The sequence below is a fragment of the Ixodes scapularis genome, unplaced genomic scaffold, assembly GCF_016920785.2.
Source record: "Ixodes scapularis isolate PalLabHiFi unplaced genomic scaffold, ASM1692078v2 PGA_scaffold3__209_contigs__length_174095766, whole genome shotgun sequence".
Classification (NCBI taxonomy): Eukaryota; Metazoa; Arthropoda; class Arachnida; order Ixodida; family Ixodidae; genus Ixodes; species Ixodes scapularis.
Genome location: NW_024609868.1, coordinates 66,184,322 through 66,199,415, shown reverse-complemented (window position 1 = coordinate 66,199,415; position 15,094 = coordinate 66,184,322). Strand labels below are relative to the sequence as shown.

Sequence of the window (15,094 nt, the reverse complement as noted above, 5' to 3'; positions counted from 1 at the left end):
ATGGCATGCATAAGCAGTGTTTCTGCAACATGGATTACAAACCATCAAGATTGCCGGTCGGAGCAGCCTATTAATGTGAGCTCGTTCTGAGAATGCGCTATAAATCGCCCACTCAAATATGGCATCCAGTGAACACAAGCCCAAGTTTTATTCTGAAATTCTGCCACGTCTCGCTCTGGAGGAGTGCTTTAACCTGACCACACGTGTGCACTGCGGCAAAGCAAGACATGCAAAATCGCAATGACTACTTTGTCGCTGTCGCTTTACTGCAGTACATCAGTGTGCAACGAGAAGCGCACTCAACGAACTAACTCGCCAGAGCAGACCACAAAAATAAGAATTATTGCGAAACTTCCGAGTACATTCAATGTTTGACGTGAAATCAAATGGAGTAGTACGTTATTTGAGACGATTATCGAAAGTTCTGAAAACCTGCACAAGCATATCATAATGATCCGGCCTGGTGGAGAGCCCTGAGCTATTCACTTCTCAGTATTAAAGTGAAATGAAGTTGTGGCACAATGTTGGTGCATATTCCTTACATTTTGGTAAAATGTAGCAGAATAAGCCCTTTGGCGCAGTTTGGCACAAATGGCGCAGCAATCACATCATTGATTTAGGTTGTGACTGACCCTGGGAATATACTTTGTGCAGCGACTCAGCCCCATCGCCCCCCCCCCCCCCCCCCCCCCGCACGAGGAGAAGAAATACATTCTGTTTCAAAGTTGCCTCCTGCAGCTATTCCGGCAGTGCATCACATGCCATGCAACATGCACACTTCAAACCTGGACCCAAGGCACAATGATCAAGGTGAAGGCTGTGTGTCCCGACAAGCATACGAGGACTTGGCTGAGTCAGCCACTCATCAAGAACAAGGCTGCTTGCAACGTCCTCCTGTCCACAGCTATTGTGGCCACTGGTTCCAGCCCTTACAAGGTGCTGAGGCTCCTGGAACTTATCAACATCCAGGCTATTGCAGAACGGACGTACTTTCTTTACCAGACAGCGATCGTGCAGCCTGCAATTGAACGAGTGAGTGCCTCAGCTCACTTACTGTCTGCCAAGGGCCATGTTTCTCTAAGTGCAACTTTGGAGCCGCATACTCCCATAGCTTTTATTAATGTGCGACCTTGCCTCTGAAGTCCAGCAGGCGATGGGTACCACCAACAATATGCTTAGACAGCATCCATTAAAAAAATTAGAAGTTTGTTTTCATACTTTGCATTTGAGTTGGCATGTGGTAGCACAAGTGGCAGGCACCACTTGTGCCTGCTGGACAAAGCACAAAGGACAGACGGACAGCACCCACTGCTCGAGATGACAATCTATTCTATATAGTCTGTGGCACTGCATGTGAAAGACAAAGGTAATTTCGCTACAAGTGTAGCTGCCCACTCGTAATTTGTTAACAACGAAAAATTTATCAGTTTGGACAAATATTAAAGAAATGTTTCCTAAAAATGTAATTATTATTATTTCTTAATTTTTTTTTTTTGCAGGTTTGGAATCGAGAGCAAAAGAGGCTTCTTGAAGAGAGGCGGGGAAAGAAAGTTCACTTGGCTGGAGACGGGAGGTTTGATTCGCCGGGCTTCTCCGCTAAGTACATGACGTACACGTTCATGGAGATGGACACCAACCAAGTCGTCTACTTCGTACAGGTCTGCCTTGGAGAGGCAAGTATTTCATGCTTTCAGGGAGGCTTTTTCGTCCTTCTAGTAAAGTTAAGGGGACTGTGCAAGGTGACTGTTTATTGAACCTAAAAAGAAGAAATTGAAATTAAATGTTAGGGGCAGTTTGACCATGTAGCCATTCAGTTTCCTGACTCATGTGTGGCTAATAACTCGTGTGCAATGCCACTCACACCTTCCTTTCAATAAAATTGCTCATAACTTAATAACCTGCTGCTTAATCATTTAGTAACTCGGCATTAATTGTTTTCTACCTGCATACCGTATTTACTCAAGTAATAGCCGCACTGCTTATGAAGAAAACCTGAGGGTTCGCTTTTCTGTGGAGCACGCGGCTTGCCTATCATTGAGATCGACAGCACGATTCCAGCAGTTTACAGGACAGAGATAACGTCTTTGTGCAAAGATACCATCTGTGAAGATTGCATTTGTATGGAGAATCGTGTTCTCGATCTAGTTATTCGCTATGTTATGTATGCACAACGCAATGATGGGCCTATATATGTTTTGCAGTAAAGTAGATGCAAGGGCCTTGTTCATAAATAGTTCAGCTATTACTCGAGTAATTATGGTATGTTGTCCTTTATACTATCTAGGTAGTCCCCACCTCCATCGTTTTTATATCAGATGGCAACAGGTTTAGATGCTTTATATGCAACCATTTTATATAAGCTGACAATTTTGCTTTTTTTTTTACCCCAATCTTTTTTTGTCATGGTTTGGATTTGAGAATGTCTAAATAACATAATATGCAACATGCTATTATTGTGCAACCATTCTTTTTACAATTACAGGCTCCTGAGGTCAAGACCAGCAACTCCATGGAGTTGTATGGCTGTGTCAAGGGCATAGATTTCCTCAAGCGGCAGGGCATCACCATTGAAGACTTGGTGACCGACCGTCACGTCGCCATCAAGGGCCACATGAAGACGAAGGAGCCCGAGATCCATCACTACTTCGATGCTTGGCACATAGCAAAAGGTGCTAAACTTTAATCATTATTCTCCATGCCCTTTGCAGCATCATACCATGGAGGCTTCCCGTGCCTGATGTCACAGTGGACATTAACGGAATCAGGAAGAAAGCAAACACCCCAATCTCCGTAATTATGCAACTTGTATTATCGAATATACTTTGTGATCATGCGTCAACAACTCATGTTTACACCGATGGGTCAGTAAGTTCGAATAGCTCAACAGCATGTGTGGTTATCCCAAGTCACTTAACAACGAAGACATTCAAGCTTAGCCACATGACGTCATCTACGGCCTCTGAATTAGTGGCAATTAATCAAGCACTTGAAATGATCTTCCCGAAGCCGCCCGAACACTGGACAATATTTTCGGACTGTAAACCGGCACTACAAGTGATATCCACATTTATGAGACATAATCAAAACGATCAAATCCTTATTGACGTTTTACTGAATCTTAAAAGATGCTTCGACCTAGGACACACTATTAAATTCCAATGGATCCCAAGTCACTGTCACATACCTGGGAACGAGGCAGCTGATGCTGGTGCGAAATCAGCCCATTTCTTAACCCCCAACGTCATGGTGCCGTACTGTCAAAACGACATACGGTCTCTCATTAATCACTACGCCTTCACCGAAACAAGAAGATTGTGGCATACTGCGACCTATCATCAGTATGGACCTCTCTACGCTTTGGATCCGGATCTTTCATTCCACACTCCAAGTGATATGCCACGGCGGACAGAGGCAGTGATACATAGAATGAGACTCGGTGTAGCGTACACACACAAGTTCCTTCATCGGATTGGACAGGTCACAACACCTAAGTGCCCAAGTTGTGACTCCATTGAAACAATTCATCACATCTTGTGTGAATGTGTCATCTACGACGCAGAAAGGACACAACTCAAAAACACGCTAGCATGCCTAGACAACCGACCCTTCTCCGTGACTACAGTGCTTGGTGCTTGGGACAATCCACACAAAGAAGCCAAGGCCACAAAAGCACTAGTTAGATTCCTAAAAACAACACGCCTGGACTTCTGCTTATAGAAGATGACCTTCATTGTTAGTGAATAGCGCAGTGTTAGTGTTCAAACTTTGTAGTTCTTAATTTTTTTTTAACTTTCTGTTCTTTCTTCTCTCTTTTATTCCTCACACCCCTCTCCCCCAAAACAAAGTAGCAAACCGGGACAAAATACCCCAGGTTAACTTCTTTGTCTTCCTTTCTGCCCTTTCTTCTTCTACCAGTCTGTCATGAAGTCGACATTAACAGCTCTGTGTACTGACTAGTTCCTTTCTGCACAGGCGTAAGCAAAAAGATGCTGGCGGCGAGCAAGTATGCAGGGTGTGGTGCCTTGGTGCAATGGGCACAGCCTGCCTCCAACCATGTCTACTGGTGTGCGGCCAACAGCGAAGGAGATGGCAAACTCCTCGTCGACATGTGGAAAAGTGAGAAACATTTTCCAAAACTATATTTTGTTTATTTCTAATACACCCAGCAGTGCCAAAGCATTATGTGAGGGAGTGGGTTACAGATAAAAAATGCTTGTACAAACAAATCATCCCAGCGAAGCTGTAAAAATCACTAATGTGCATCTGCCAGGCCAGTAGCTACTCCACGGCTGGCTGCAGCCATCACATATAAAGGTGATTTGTGCGTTCCCTTACCGCAGGCACGGTGAGAGTTGTGAATCAGATCAGGGACTGCTTTTACTCTACTTGAAGACGTATCTGTCGTGTATTCTGGGAAATAATCGCAGCAAGTCATAGCAGTCTACCTGGAGAAAGTGTGGGTCCAGGGTCACATTTGACACTACTGTAGAAACCTGCATACACTAAAAACTTCATATAATACAGATCACTATTTGCAAACCGACAGAAAATAATATTAAAAAAAGATTAACCCACATTTAATGCGACTCCGGAAAATGAAGGGCAAAAGCCAATGCTTGTTTGCTTTGTAGTCCTTTACTATTGTGGGATGCCTTTCTGTCTTACTAGTTCCATTGCCTCTGCCCCTAGTACCTCAATTGTTTATACCAGGATGCAAAGTACATTATTTTTTTCACAAAGTGTGCCATGTCTACTTTCACCCCAGAAAGTGCTTCGTTCTTTGGACACCGGACACCTCTTGTGCTGTTGCATGCAGAAAGGGGTTGGGTCTGTTGCCTCCACCCTTGTATCCTTCCCTCATTTACAGCCAACTTTTGCCATGCTGCTGCCAACTGTCTTCTAAACTAAAGTCACTTGTTTCGCCGTGTATCACCTCCGCAATGGTCCCAATGAGGTGCTTGGCGAGATTTTGATAGCAGCCAGGCGATCGACAGTGGCGACTTTGGTTGATTAAGTGGTCGGGTGATGGTACAACAGCTAACAAAAGCGTGATAATGATTTTGGTTACTTGGGAACCGAAACTACGAGAGACTGTGTTTTAACTGACCTCATGAATGCTGAAAATTGTTTGAATCTTTATATAATACAAGACACAATTCACATGCAAAAACATAAAAAAAATTCCTCGTAATACACACATTTCTGTGGTATATCATGCAGTAGTGCATTCGCATCTAACATTTGTCATTGCAAAAACAAATCAGCACACTACCTTTGCATTTCCTTATAATATTAAAAAAGAACATTGAGGGATGATGTTTCAGAACAACCTATTGGAGGAATACACTAGTACATGTAGAAGGATGTAGGACACAAGCCGTATATAACAAGCTGTAGTTGACCGTCCCAGTGGTATGTCTGTCCCTTTTTCTCTCTATATTCTATTTTCCCTAGTTCAGCTGACCTTTTTAGCCGTATATAACTTTTGACTGAAGTTCACGCCCAATGCCAAAATCACCCAATTTTGTATAAAAATATTATATTATAGAACAAATGTGAATGCAAAAACGAAGCCAACATGACAAAATCAGCAGAGCCCAGCTATACAAACTAGCTCCTCAAACATCGCCTGATCAGAAAGCAATTCTATAATATAAAACTGGTATTCGGTAGTCATGTAAACTGGAGGGTGACAGCAGAAACTTTATGAAACTGCAGGCATCAACAATCATGCCTCGGATGTGCATACTGGCCACGGAGGGATCTACAACCGCTGCCTCCATGACCCTCTCATTGGAGAGAGGGAGTGGCTCTCTCCAGGTCAGTAGACACCCATTTCAGTAACTTAGCTTCACTCACTTCTCTGTCTGGTATGACTGCATATGTATATTGTGGGGAGGGTAAGTAGAAAGAACCTCTACAGTGAGCAATTTTTATTTCAGGTACCCCAGCATACAAGCGTTTTGCAGCAATCACGACACAACGATTGCTGCTCAGGGACCTCGAGCACGTCTCACCCGCGGGCCAGACCTACAACCTCGAGTCTTATCACAGTACTCTGACAAGATTTGCCCCCAAGTCTGTTGCATTCAAGCCCGGCATGATGCTTGCCAGGTTTGTCTTTTGTCAAAAAAGTTGGCACACCTGAAAGAACCCAGTCTAGCTTTGTGTCAGGTGCGCAGCCAGGAAGCGGGCCTATCGTGTTTCAGCCCAGCCTACAGCCCTCCAACCCTTCCCCTTCCCGCTGCCTCCGGAGTGTGGTTCCTCTCCTATCCTATGCTCAAGGCGCCATTTTGCATGTCCAGCGCAAAAAAATGTTTCCATGCCCTCGGCACCCCCACACGCCAAGAGCTCCACCCCCTAGCCCCCCCCAAGAGCTCCACCCCTTAGCCCCCCCTTCCTCCCTTCCCAAAAAAAAAAAAAAAGTCTCTGGCTACGCCACTGTTTTTTGTTAACACTTCCCAACAATGCTTTTGACGGTGGACAACATTTCTGCTTCAGAACCAGGCTGGCTGCCCTCCATCATAATGAGAACTCCACAAGAAGCCAAGCCCTCACAAGGGACGGACGTCTCAAGTGGAAGAGGAGAATGCAGAGGGCAAAGAAGGGGATCGAGACCGTCAAGAAGGAGAAAACCAAGCCTACCTATGGTATGACATAAACAAGTGTGTTGCACTGGGCTTTTCTGAGATAACTGCAAATGTTACCAGTAGCCACTTGTTTGGTTTAAATTTGTTTTATTGTATAAAGCTTCCCCTAAGCTCTCAATTATTACAGCGTACGTCGGCGCACTTCTCCACGAAGTTGTCACTTGCTGCAACGAGTCGTCCTCCTTCAAGGAGGCACTGGAAAAGACCCGTCAGGAAGAAGTCCTTCCCATGGCGGCGCTCTACCCAAGGCTCCCCAAAGAGCAGCTGGTGGCGCAGAGAATGTCGCGCTTCAGCCGGGGGGCGCCAGGACACTCATGAGGTGAATGCTCCATACAGATACCTTGCAGCTTATTATTTAGCATGAGGATTAGGGGTATGCCAGCTCACCTGGCTTTTTGGGACATAAATCCTTAACGGGACACTGACACACCCAAAAAAGTTTTTTTAGTGTTTTGCCAGGCAATTCATTATGGTGTCGAAAGACCACCAAATCAATATTTTGCAACAGTGTCACATATATTTTTTAACAAAGTAAGAAAACGCAACTGTTGCGCTTTGAGGCGCTCTTTCGCTAGGTATTCGTTCATGACACTGAGGTCGAGAAAGAATCGCAGCACCACCGGCTTGTGTTAAACGGTCTATTCGACTGCCCGTTCTCTCGCGGTCGAGATTCCCCGTCCCCCCCTTCTTCTCACCCCAGACTAAATGTCTCATGCCAGTGGTGTCCATTGTTGTTTTCAACAGCAACTGCTCGAAACTGAAACCAAAACTGGACTGGGGAGGAAGAAGAAATATAGAGAAGGAGACAGCGGGGGGAAGCCACGTGGCTGTGCAACCTTTTTGTCTTCAATCGACATATTTCCGGCTTTTTAAAAGCCACAAAAAATTGGTATGATATTTAATTTTTATTTTTAATATTGAGTGTTTGCCTTCAATGGCCCACGACGTTGATTATATTTAGTGGTTGTGTCTAAACCAACCAAAAACGGCACGTGACCTTGGAGAAGAGAGTATAAGCGCGACTCAAACCGGCCAGCTCTTGATTGGCGGTTTTCGGTCGAAAAGAAAATGAACTTCTGGCCGCAAATTGTGTTCTGGGTAGTTGTGCTCTCATATGTCATGTACAAATAAAAACCTTGGCGAGCATAAACACCAGGTCAGTGTCCCTTTAAAGTTGGCAAGATTTTCATGTGCAATCACACTTTTGGCAACTTCATGCCAATACATCTCTCAGAAGGGACAAAATGTGAGGATTACAAGAGAATAACTAGGTACAAACAGCAATAATTGTATCATATTGCACCCCTTAAAATTTGAAAAATATAGCATCCTTATGGACTTTTAAATTTTTTTCGAACAGCCAAGCCCAGAAACTGAACCTAGGCCAATCTTTCTTGTAACTGCAAGGATTGTGGGAGTGCATTGTTTTCAAAATCTCTAATACTGAATTTGGTCATACTATGGAGTAGAGTCCACTATACAGGGATTCACACTGCAGGGCTTAAAGCCCATCTGATAAGCAAACTTCCGTGTTTATCTTGGCTTATCTGGAGATGGGTTTTCTAGAAATAAAACTCCTCACTCAGAGACAGTGCAGTGTACACAGGCTGTTACATCTCATACATTACATAAATCTTAGAAGCGTTTCAGGACTTCATCTGACCATATCACTAATTCTTAAAAATGGCTTGATATCTCGCAATACATGTAAACATTCACAGCATCCAGTCCGCTTACTTTAGCTTTTTTTTTTAATTACATACTAAAAAGCACACTATTTCTATCAATACTTATATCTCTCTGTGGCACTGGTATTAAGTTGTTTGCCCAGTTTTAAAAAAGTTCAAAATGCAGTCAAATGTTTATTAAAGTTTATACACAGTAATTTGTGGGGCTGAATCAAAGAATAACAAGCTCTGCTGATTTACAGGGGTGCAATTAACTACAGCTAATGTTAGCTGTTACTACTTTGATACTTGTGGTTTCAGAAGGATCTACTGGACAAGAGACCACCGACACAAGAAGTGAACCAACCTCAGCTATCCACTGGTGCGGAGTCCAGAGAGGGGTACCGGAAGCCAGTGTACCTCTGGGAGGGAAATGTTTTTCTTATTTTATGAACAGCACATGCTGGCAAAACTCGCCGGTTTCCAGCGCCCAGGCGACCCCACATCCAGCGGGTGAATTGCCAGTATGCCACAAAGCGATACTTCCTGCAGAAAAGAAAAATCGAGCGTTTGTTTTTTGTAGACAGGAAATGAACAGTACCTGGAAAATCTAAGCGAAGTCCTTTTTCGGGAGGACGTCCAGCTCCCTTGTCACACGGTGTTGAATGTTGGGAAGCACAATCACACAGATCCCAGGTCTAAATAAAACGGACAATTTCACGCTTGAATGCCCACTTCCTCCGCTAACATTCATACTGTGAGTAGACGATCCTTGGCCAAAGCTCCTTTACCGTTTGTATGTTTTCTTTGCGACATGCAATTCCAAGCTTGCCAAATTGACAAACATCTTCGATGCTGCCCTGCCTTTCTTGAAAATGTTTAAACCCGACATAAACCTACCTCAGAGTAACAACCTGTTAAATACTTTTGCACATGCAGAAAGACAAAAGTTTTCTTGATGCATTGTGATAGCGGTGGTGCAGTCAAACTGGTTGGTGAGCAGGGCGGGGCATAGATACTCCAGAGAATATTCAGGAATACAAATACTGAGATATATGTATTTTAAGGCCTAAAATACAGATGCTATATATCTGTCTTATGCAACGGGACGACCCTGAGACACCTCTGAAAAACATTGAAAAAGTATTCTGGAATACAGATACTGACACTTATAAAAATACATTTGTTCCTGAACGGTGCTACGTGGGGAGGGCATACTGTTGAAATTTGGGCTAGTTGGTGAAGCATGTTTAGGGGTCAAACAGCGCAAACAAGGTACTCTTGCAATAGATTTGTATCGCAATACTGCCCAGCCAGCCCTGCTGGTGAGATCGGTCTATCTGCAGTATTCCTGAGTTTTTAAAATAATAATAGCAGGCGATTGTCCACAGTGGGTGCTTCTGCAGTATTTGACAGTAGTGTCACCTGTCACGCCAACTCCCATTATTTTGACAGGCTGTTATCTATAGGTCTAAGATATGTGGTGCAGTTGGCCCATGTGTATATGCTGCTGCCTTTCCATGTAATAAAAACACTGTTGATATCTTTAACTGTGTTGCAGTCTATTTTCTATGCGCGGTACATTGCTACTTGCTAGGAATGAGATTAATCCCTAGAAAAGCATATATGCTTGCTTTGTCAAAAGTAAATTTTGTGCAAAATCAAACAAAATATACACGACAGAAAAAAAAAGAAAAAAAAAGGAGTGATTTAATTTGGGATATCTTTGGCAAGACAGTAAATGCCTAAACCTTTGAGCAATAAGAAGTCGTGCATGATGCATAATTTTCACCGAATAAGATGCAGAAATTGAAGAACAAAAGCTCAAAATTATGAACACAAGGAAACCATGCAAGGTTGGGCTTTCGAAAACATGAACCCATACTAAAAGGTTCCGTGAGTCACCACACTCACACAAGTCCCTAAATGTTTACATGTAGTACATAATCACGGTTTTCGTTTTGGGTACTGTGACGTGTGCGCCACGGCTAATTCGGCTAGGTTGCCTCATGCCAACCCTCATGCCCGCCTACTCACTCGTGCAGCTGGTGTTGAAGCTCACGACCGCTCTCACGGACTTCGCAGTATGCCACCGCAAGAACGGCAAACATCTAAGCATAGCTTCGAGAAGTCTCCGTCCAACGTGATGCACCGCGTCGGTTGCTTCCGCACGGCCGGTGCCAATTCTCGGCAGCAGAAGCACTCTCGAGCTGTCGGCATCGCTGTGCAGCGGCCGCAGTCGCACCTGTTTGATTGCAAAAAACAGTCGTTAAAAGCCGAGCTCCCCGATTGTGCGCGGAATGTGATTATGGGAATAGCTACAACGAAAACGCTCACCAATCTGTGCTTCCAGCTCGACGAGGTGGCGGTGGCTCCGGTAGTGGGGCGGTAGGAAGCACGCCCGGAACTTCGTCGAGTTGGGGCCGAGAAGCTTCGCCAGCGCGCTTCAGACGCTTGCGAGGAGTGTCCTCGTACGGTACTACTCCCAGTTCCGCACTTCTATGGAGGATTCGGACCTCCAACTCCGACAGACCCGGTAAATTCATGCCGGCAAGCGCGGTGGAGGGCTGAAGCGAGCAACGAGCCGTTGACGCATTGCAGGGGAAGCGGCCATTAACGTAAGCCGTAGCCGATTGGCCAGTCACTACGCCAGGCCAGGACCAACCACAAAGCCAGGACCAAAGACGTAAGAGGGAGGTTATTTTTTGCTTTTTTTTGCTTTTTTCTTGTAATATTAATTTGCCTATAACTTTTAAAATAAAGCGACTTTCGAGAAAAGAAAAAGTTCCCCGAGTTACTACGTTCAGTGCGCTCAGGACTGGTGCAAATTAAAAAATAGTAAAAAAGGCATTGCAGGGCCCCTTTAAGATCAAATTTAGCGGCGAAACTCTTGATCGGCGTCGAATATTATAGATCGCCAGTATAATATCCTACTAAGTCATCGACCAATCAAGCGGAACGCAAAGAGCATGGAAGTTTATTTAGTATTCCACCATGGGGGGGGGGGGGGGGGCCTTACTTATTTTATGGCCGTGAGGTCAAGCCACTGCTGTCAGAAATCCGAGGTCGACCACCCTCCTTTGACATAAGGTTACAACAGCGTACAGAGTCCCAACATCGCAACCTCTGTCCATCTGATTATCTTTAAAGTCGGCTCTAAAACAATATTGGGCCTCAACGTTTTAGATGATTCGAAAAGCCAATTACTGCGGTACAACGCGGAGCGTATTGTTCAGTACACTCTTATAACACTAGTCGTAGTTACTAGGTAAAAGCTAGGAACTGCTCGTCGCATATAATAACCGTAAGAGTAACGGTCAAGCGGAAACGCAATGAGTCACGTGCTTTGCGGTAAAAAAAAGAGGCGAGTGAGCTTATACAACTTACCACCAGATGACAGGCGCAACAAAAATTAAAACTGGAAATGAGTAATTAAGGTGGCTCAACTCACCGCCCCATTAAAAGTAAAAAAAACGATTAAATATACTTTATTACAACATTTGCAACTAGATATACATCTTGCTCACAAACATTTTCAGCACACAATTCATGCAATTCATTCACCACATATCGCATACAAATACAACGAACACACGTGACAGTCTTACTCTAAAAACCCTAATCGCTAAATCTCTTAACTGCCCATGAGCTTTTCATACTAACCATTCAATTAGTACGTAAACTTGGCGTCATGTATCAACACGTCAATAAATAATGTTGTAAATATAGTGCCTCTTTCGTCCCACTATGCTTCCTAAAGAAAGCTTTCAAACGATTCAAGGCTTCTATCTCCTATTGGAAAACGAGGGTAAACATGGAAATTATTTGCGACAATCGATAAAATAAAACAACCTCCTCCACCGGTTCTTAGCATCCGTGTCTTCGCTTCCCTGCATAGCAGCCGCGAACCAGAATTCTCGTCGCTAATGTTAATCAAGAATTAAAACAAATGTTGTCGCTGTCGGCGAGAAATTGCTCTCTTTTCGTCACCCGTGGCGAACGAAGGCTGTAATTGACGGTGAGTACGACAGCAGCTCGTTGCGCGACAGAAAGCATGAAAAATTAATACTGCATGCAGCTCGATTTTGCATTTGTCTGTAGTCCGCTGACTACAGACAAATCGTCCCACACGTAGTTCGCGTCTCTGGGGATATGAGTGAATTCAAAAGGACTCGTGGATTGCCAAAACATCTTTTTTTAATTAGTCCTAAAGCTAGATTCACCATTTGCGATGCACATCAACGTTTGTGACAGTGCGCTGTCACGACTAGGGGTGTCGCGAACCGGTCGAGGTTCGAGTTCGACCAGAATCGATTTTTTTTTAATTTCCTGTGAAATGTTCGACAAAGGTTTGCTTGAGGTTCGACTGAGGTTCGACTGAGGTTCGACTGCTAAGCGCATGCGCGACAGGCTGGCTAGTTGGCTTCGGATTGGATGGCGATGGCTGAAAGATGAACTAAGGGCAGGAGTGATTGGTTAGTTCAGTAAATAAAGTACAACAATTAAGTTATTAACTTTTTCGGTAATTAGAATTAGTTTGTTGTGTTTGCAACTGTTCATAAAATTAAAATCACCCTTTGCATAAAAAAAATTCTATAAACGTACACATGCTTGTATCAAGGTCTGGCCACACTGTCCACAAAGTCGAACCGGTCGAATCTGGTTAAAAGTTCGAAGGTTCGTCGAACCAGCTCGACTCGGTCGAACCACGAACGTTCGACCCAAAAATCCGGTTCAACAAACGTTCGCGACACCCCTAGTCACGACCGAAGATAGCTCAGTCAGAATCATTCAACTCCCAAGCACACACCATAGAGATCATACATACTAACTCTAGAGGAAAATGTCCGCCATTTCCCGATGCATTCTGGCTGCCGCAAGCGGCGGAGCATGGAGGCAGACCTTCGGCGTCCCACACAAGTTACCAACTGCCTTCGATTTCACTACTATAATTATATCATCAGATCAGTTTCATGAACTTCAACAATCCACGTACTTACCGGTGGAAAGATATTCGCGCTCCTTTCAAAGCATTTTTTCTTTTTTTTTTTTTGGGGGGGGGGGGGGGGGGGCATAGCGCGCATGTGTACGGCCTCGCGTCAACGCAAAACTAAACCAGATGACCGGCTTCGCGGGTGGGGCGCGCCCCAGGAATACGAAACCGCGCAACCACCAGATTTCTGAGATTTCGACAGAAAGCAAGTTAATGCAGCGTAATGAGTATACTGCTTTTTATAAGGGTTAGAACAGCTCAGAATTTAGTTTACAACGTTAAATTATCACTGTTTATATTGCTGAGAGTGTTCAGTCTTCGCGATTACCATTGCGACTGTCGTCCTTCAGCTGGGAACATTGTTTTCTTAATCCTGTGTTCTGTCGCTCTCTTTCGCGATCTTTCACTCGGGACTCCGGATGTCGGCGCACATGATTAGCCACTCCTTCTCACCCTCCTTTACCCCCCTGGCACACGCAGACCGTGAAGACGTTCCCAGTAGTGATAGGACGAATCTTTATCCGAGTCGAGATTCCGAGCCGAATCTGAAGAATCGGAAAGATTAGGAAGAGTAGCCGAATCTCAAGCTATTCAAAAAAGTTCGGAAAGATTCGGAGCGTTACCACGGTTGCCAGATCACGTCGATAAGTGTTCCAACTTTTCGTGTTATTGAATTCACTAAATTCTTCAAGTGCAGAAAATAATATTGTAATATAATATCATAATAATAAATAAAATGTTCCGCTTTGTTTATGTTATTTTGGATGTTTGTCGAGAACGGTAGCCAGACATCGCGGGAAAATTGGTTTTAGTTCGGTATCACGACCAAAATAGGCATGTTGGTGCACGTGGAAATACAAGCGCAAGGGATCGATGCCGTACGTGCTGTTCGGTACAATCTACAGACGGATTTGGTGCCCATAATTACGGTCAGAGTGGCACACACCACACAAGTGAGTATACGTTCGATTCGGTTATCTTCGACGTGTGTCCACTGAGGGATGGTTATCGGAACTCGGGAAACAATCTGAAACTCCTTGCGGCGTACTATTACGGTGTCCTGTACTGCATTTGTACCATTCTGGTTAATGATGTCCGATTTGGTTAGTGTTTGTTTCCGAACAATAAAGTTGAGTTGGACACCCCTGTGTTGTGTTTCTTTTTCATCACAGAAATTTCACGTACACAAAACTTGCTGCTGAGAACAGAGAAACGACGGTCCGACGTTTTTCTTCGCCACCGGTGCCGGTATACGCAGTCGAAGTTGTGACGAGCAACATTCATCTCGCTCTTGCGCCTTACAGGTACAGACATACGTAACTTTAGAGAAGGAGACGAATCATTTCCTTGCCTGGATATAATTATTGTGCGTTGCGCCACATTATGTATAATACATAGCATTTCGCTACGTTTCACTGATCACCTCGAAATCGCACTGATCCCGAGACCGTGCATTGGTTAGGCCTAGGTCAATCACACCGACCAGCTCAGCTGGACCGCGCGTGGCAGGGTTTCGAATGACAGTACAGTACATACCATACGTTAAAATAAGCAAGACGCAATCAGGTTATATGCAGTAACAGTACCTAAAAAAACACAACTGACCGCATTAGCGGGGTTTACGACAAGGTTCACGCTGCCGACTGCAACCGGCGACGATTCTGACGAATCTCCGAATCTGCCGAATATTCGTCACGGGAACTTCGGAAATTTCCTAATCTGTCCAAATCCGAATCTCCAGTGATTCGTCCCATCACTAGTTTCCAGTGTCAAGTAGGAGCGAA

At 44.4% G+C, this 15,094-nt stretch overlaps 1 protein-coding gene and 1 pseudogene across 1 annotated transcript; one reads left to right on the top strand and one right to left on the bottom strand.

Moving 5' to 3' along the window:
* Positions 1-801: 801 nt before the first annotated feature.
* Positions 802-6,968, top strand: LOC120847740. The gene is made up of 9 exons (XM_042292753.1): positions 802-1,032; positions 1,500-1,673; positions 2,483-2,669; positions 3,973-4,116; positions 4,341-4,345; positions 5,700-5,820; positions 5,943-6,114; positions 6,502-6,650; positions 6,778-6,968. Exons 1-9 carry the CDS (start codon positions 802-804, stop codon positions 6,966-6,968), a joined length of 1,374 nt encoding a protein of 457 aa, XP_042148687.1.
* Positions 6,893-11,006, bottom strand: LOC115319024 (annotated as a pseudogene).
* Between the last annotated feature and the right edge of the window lie 4,088 nt (positions 11,007-15,094).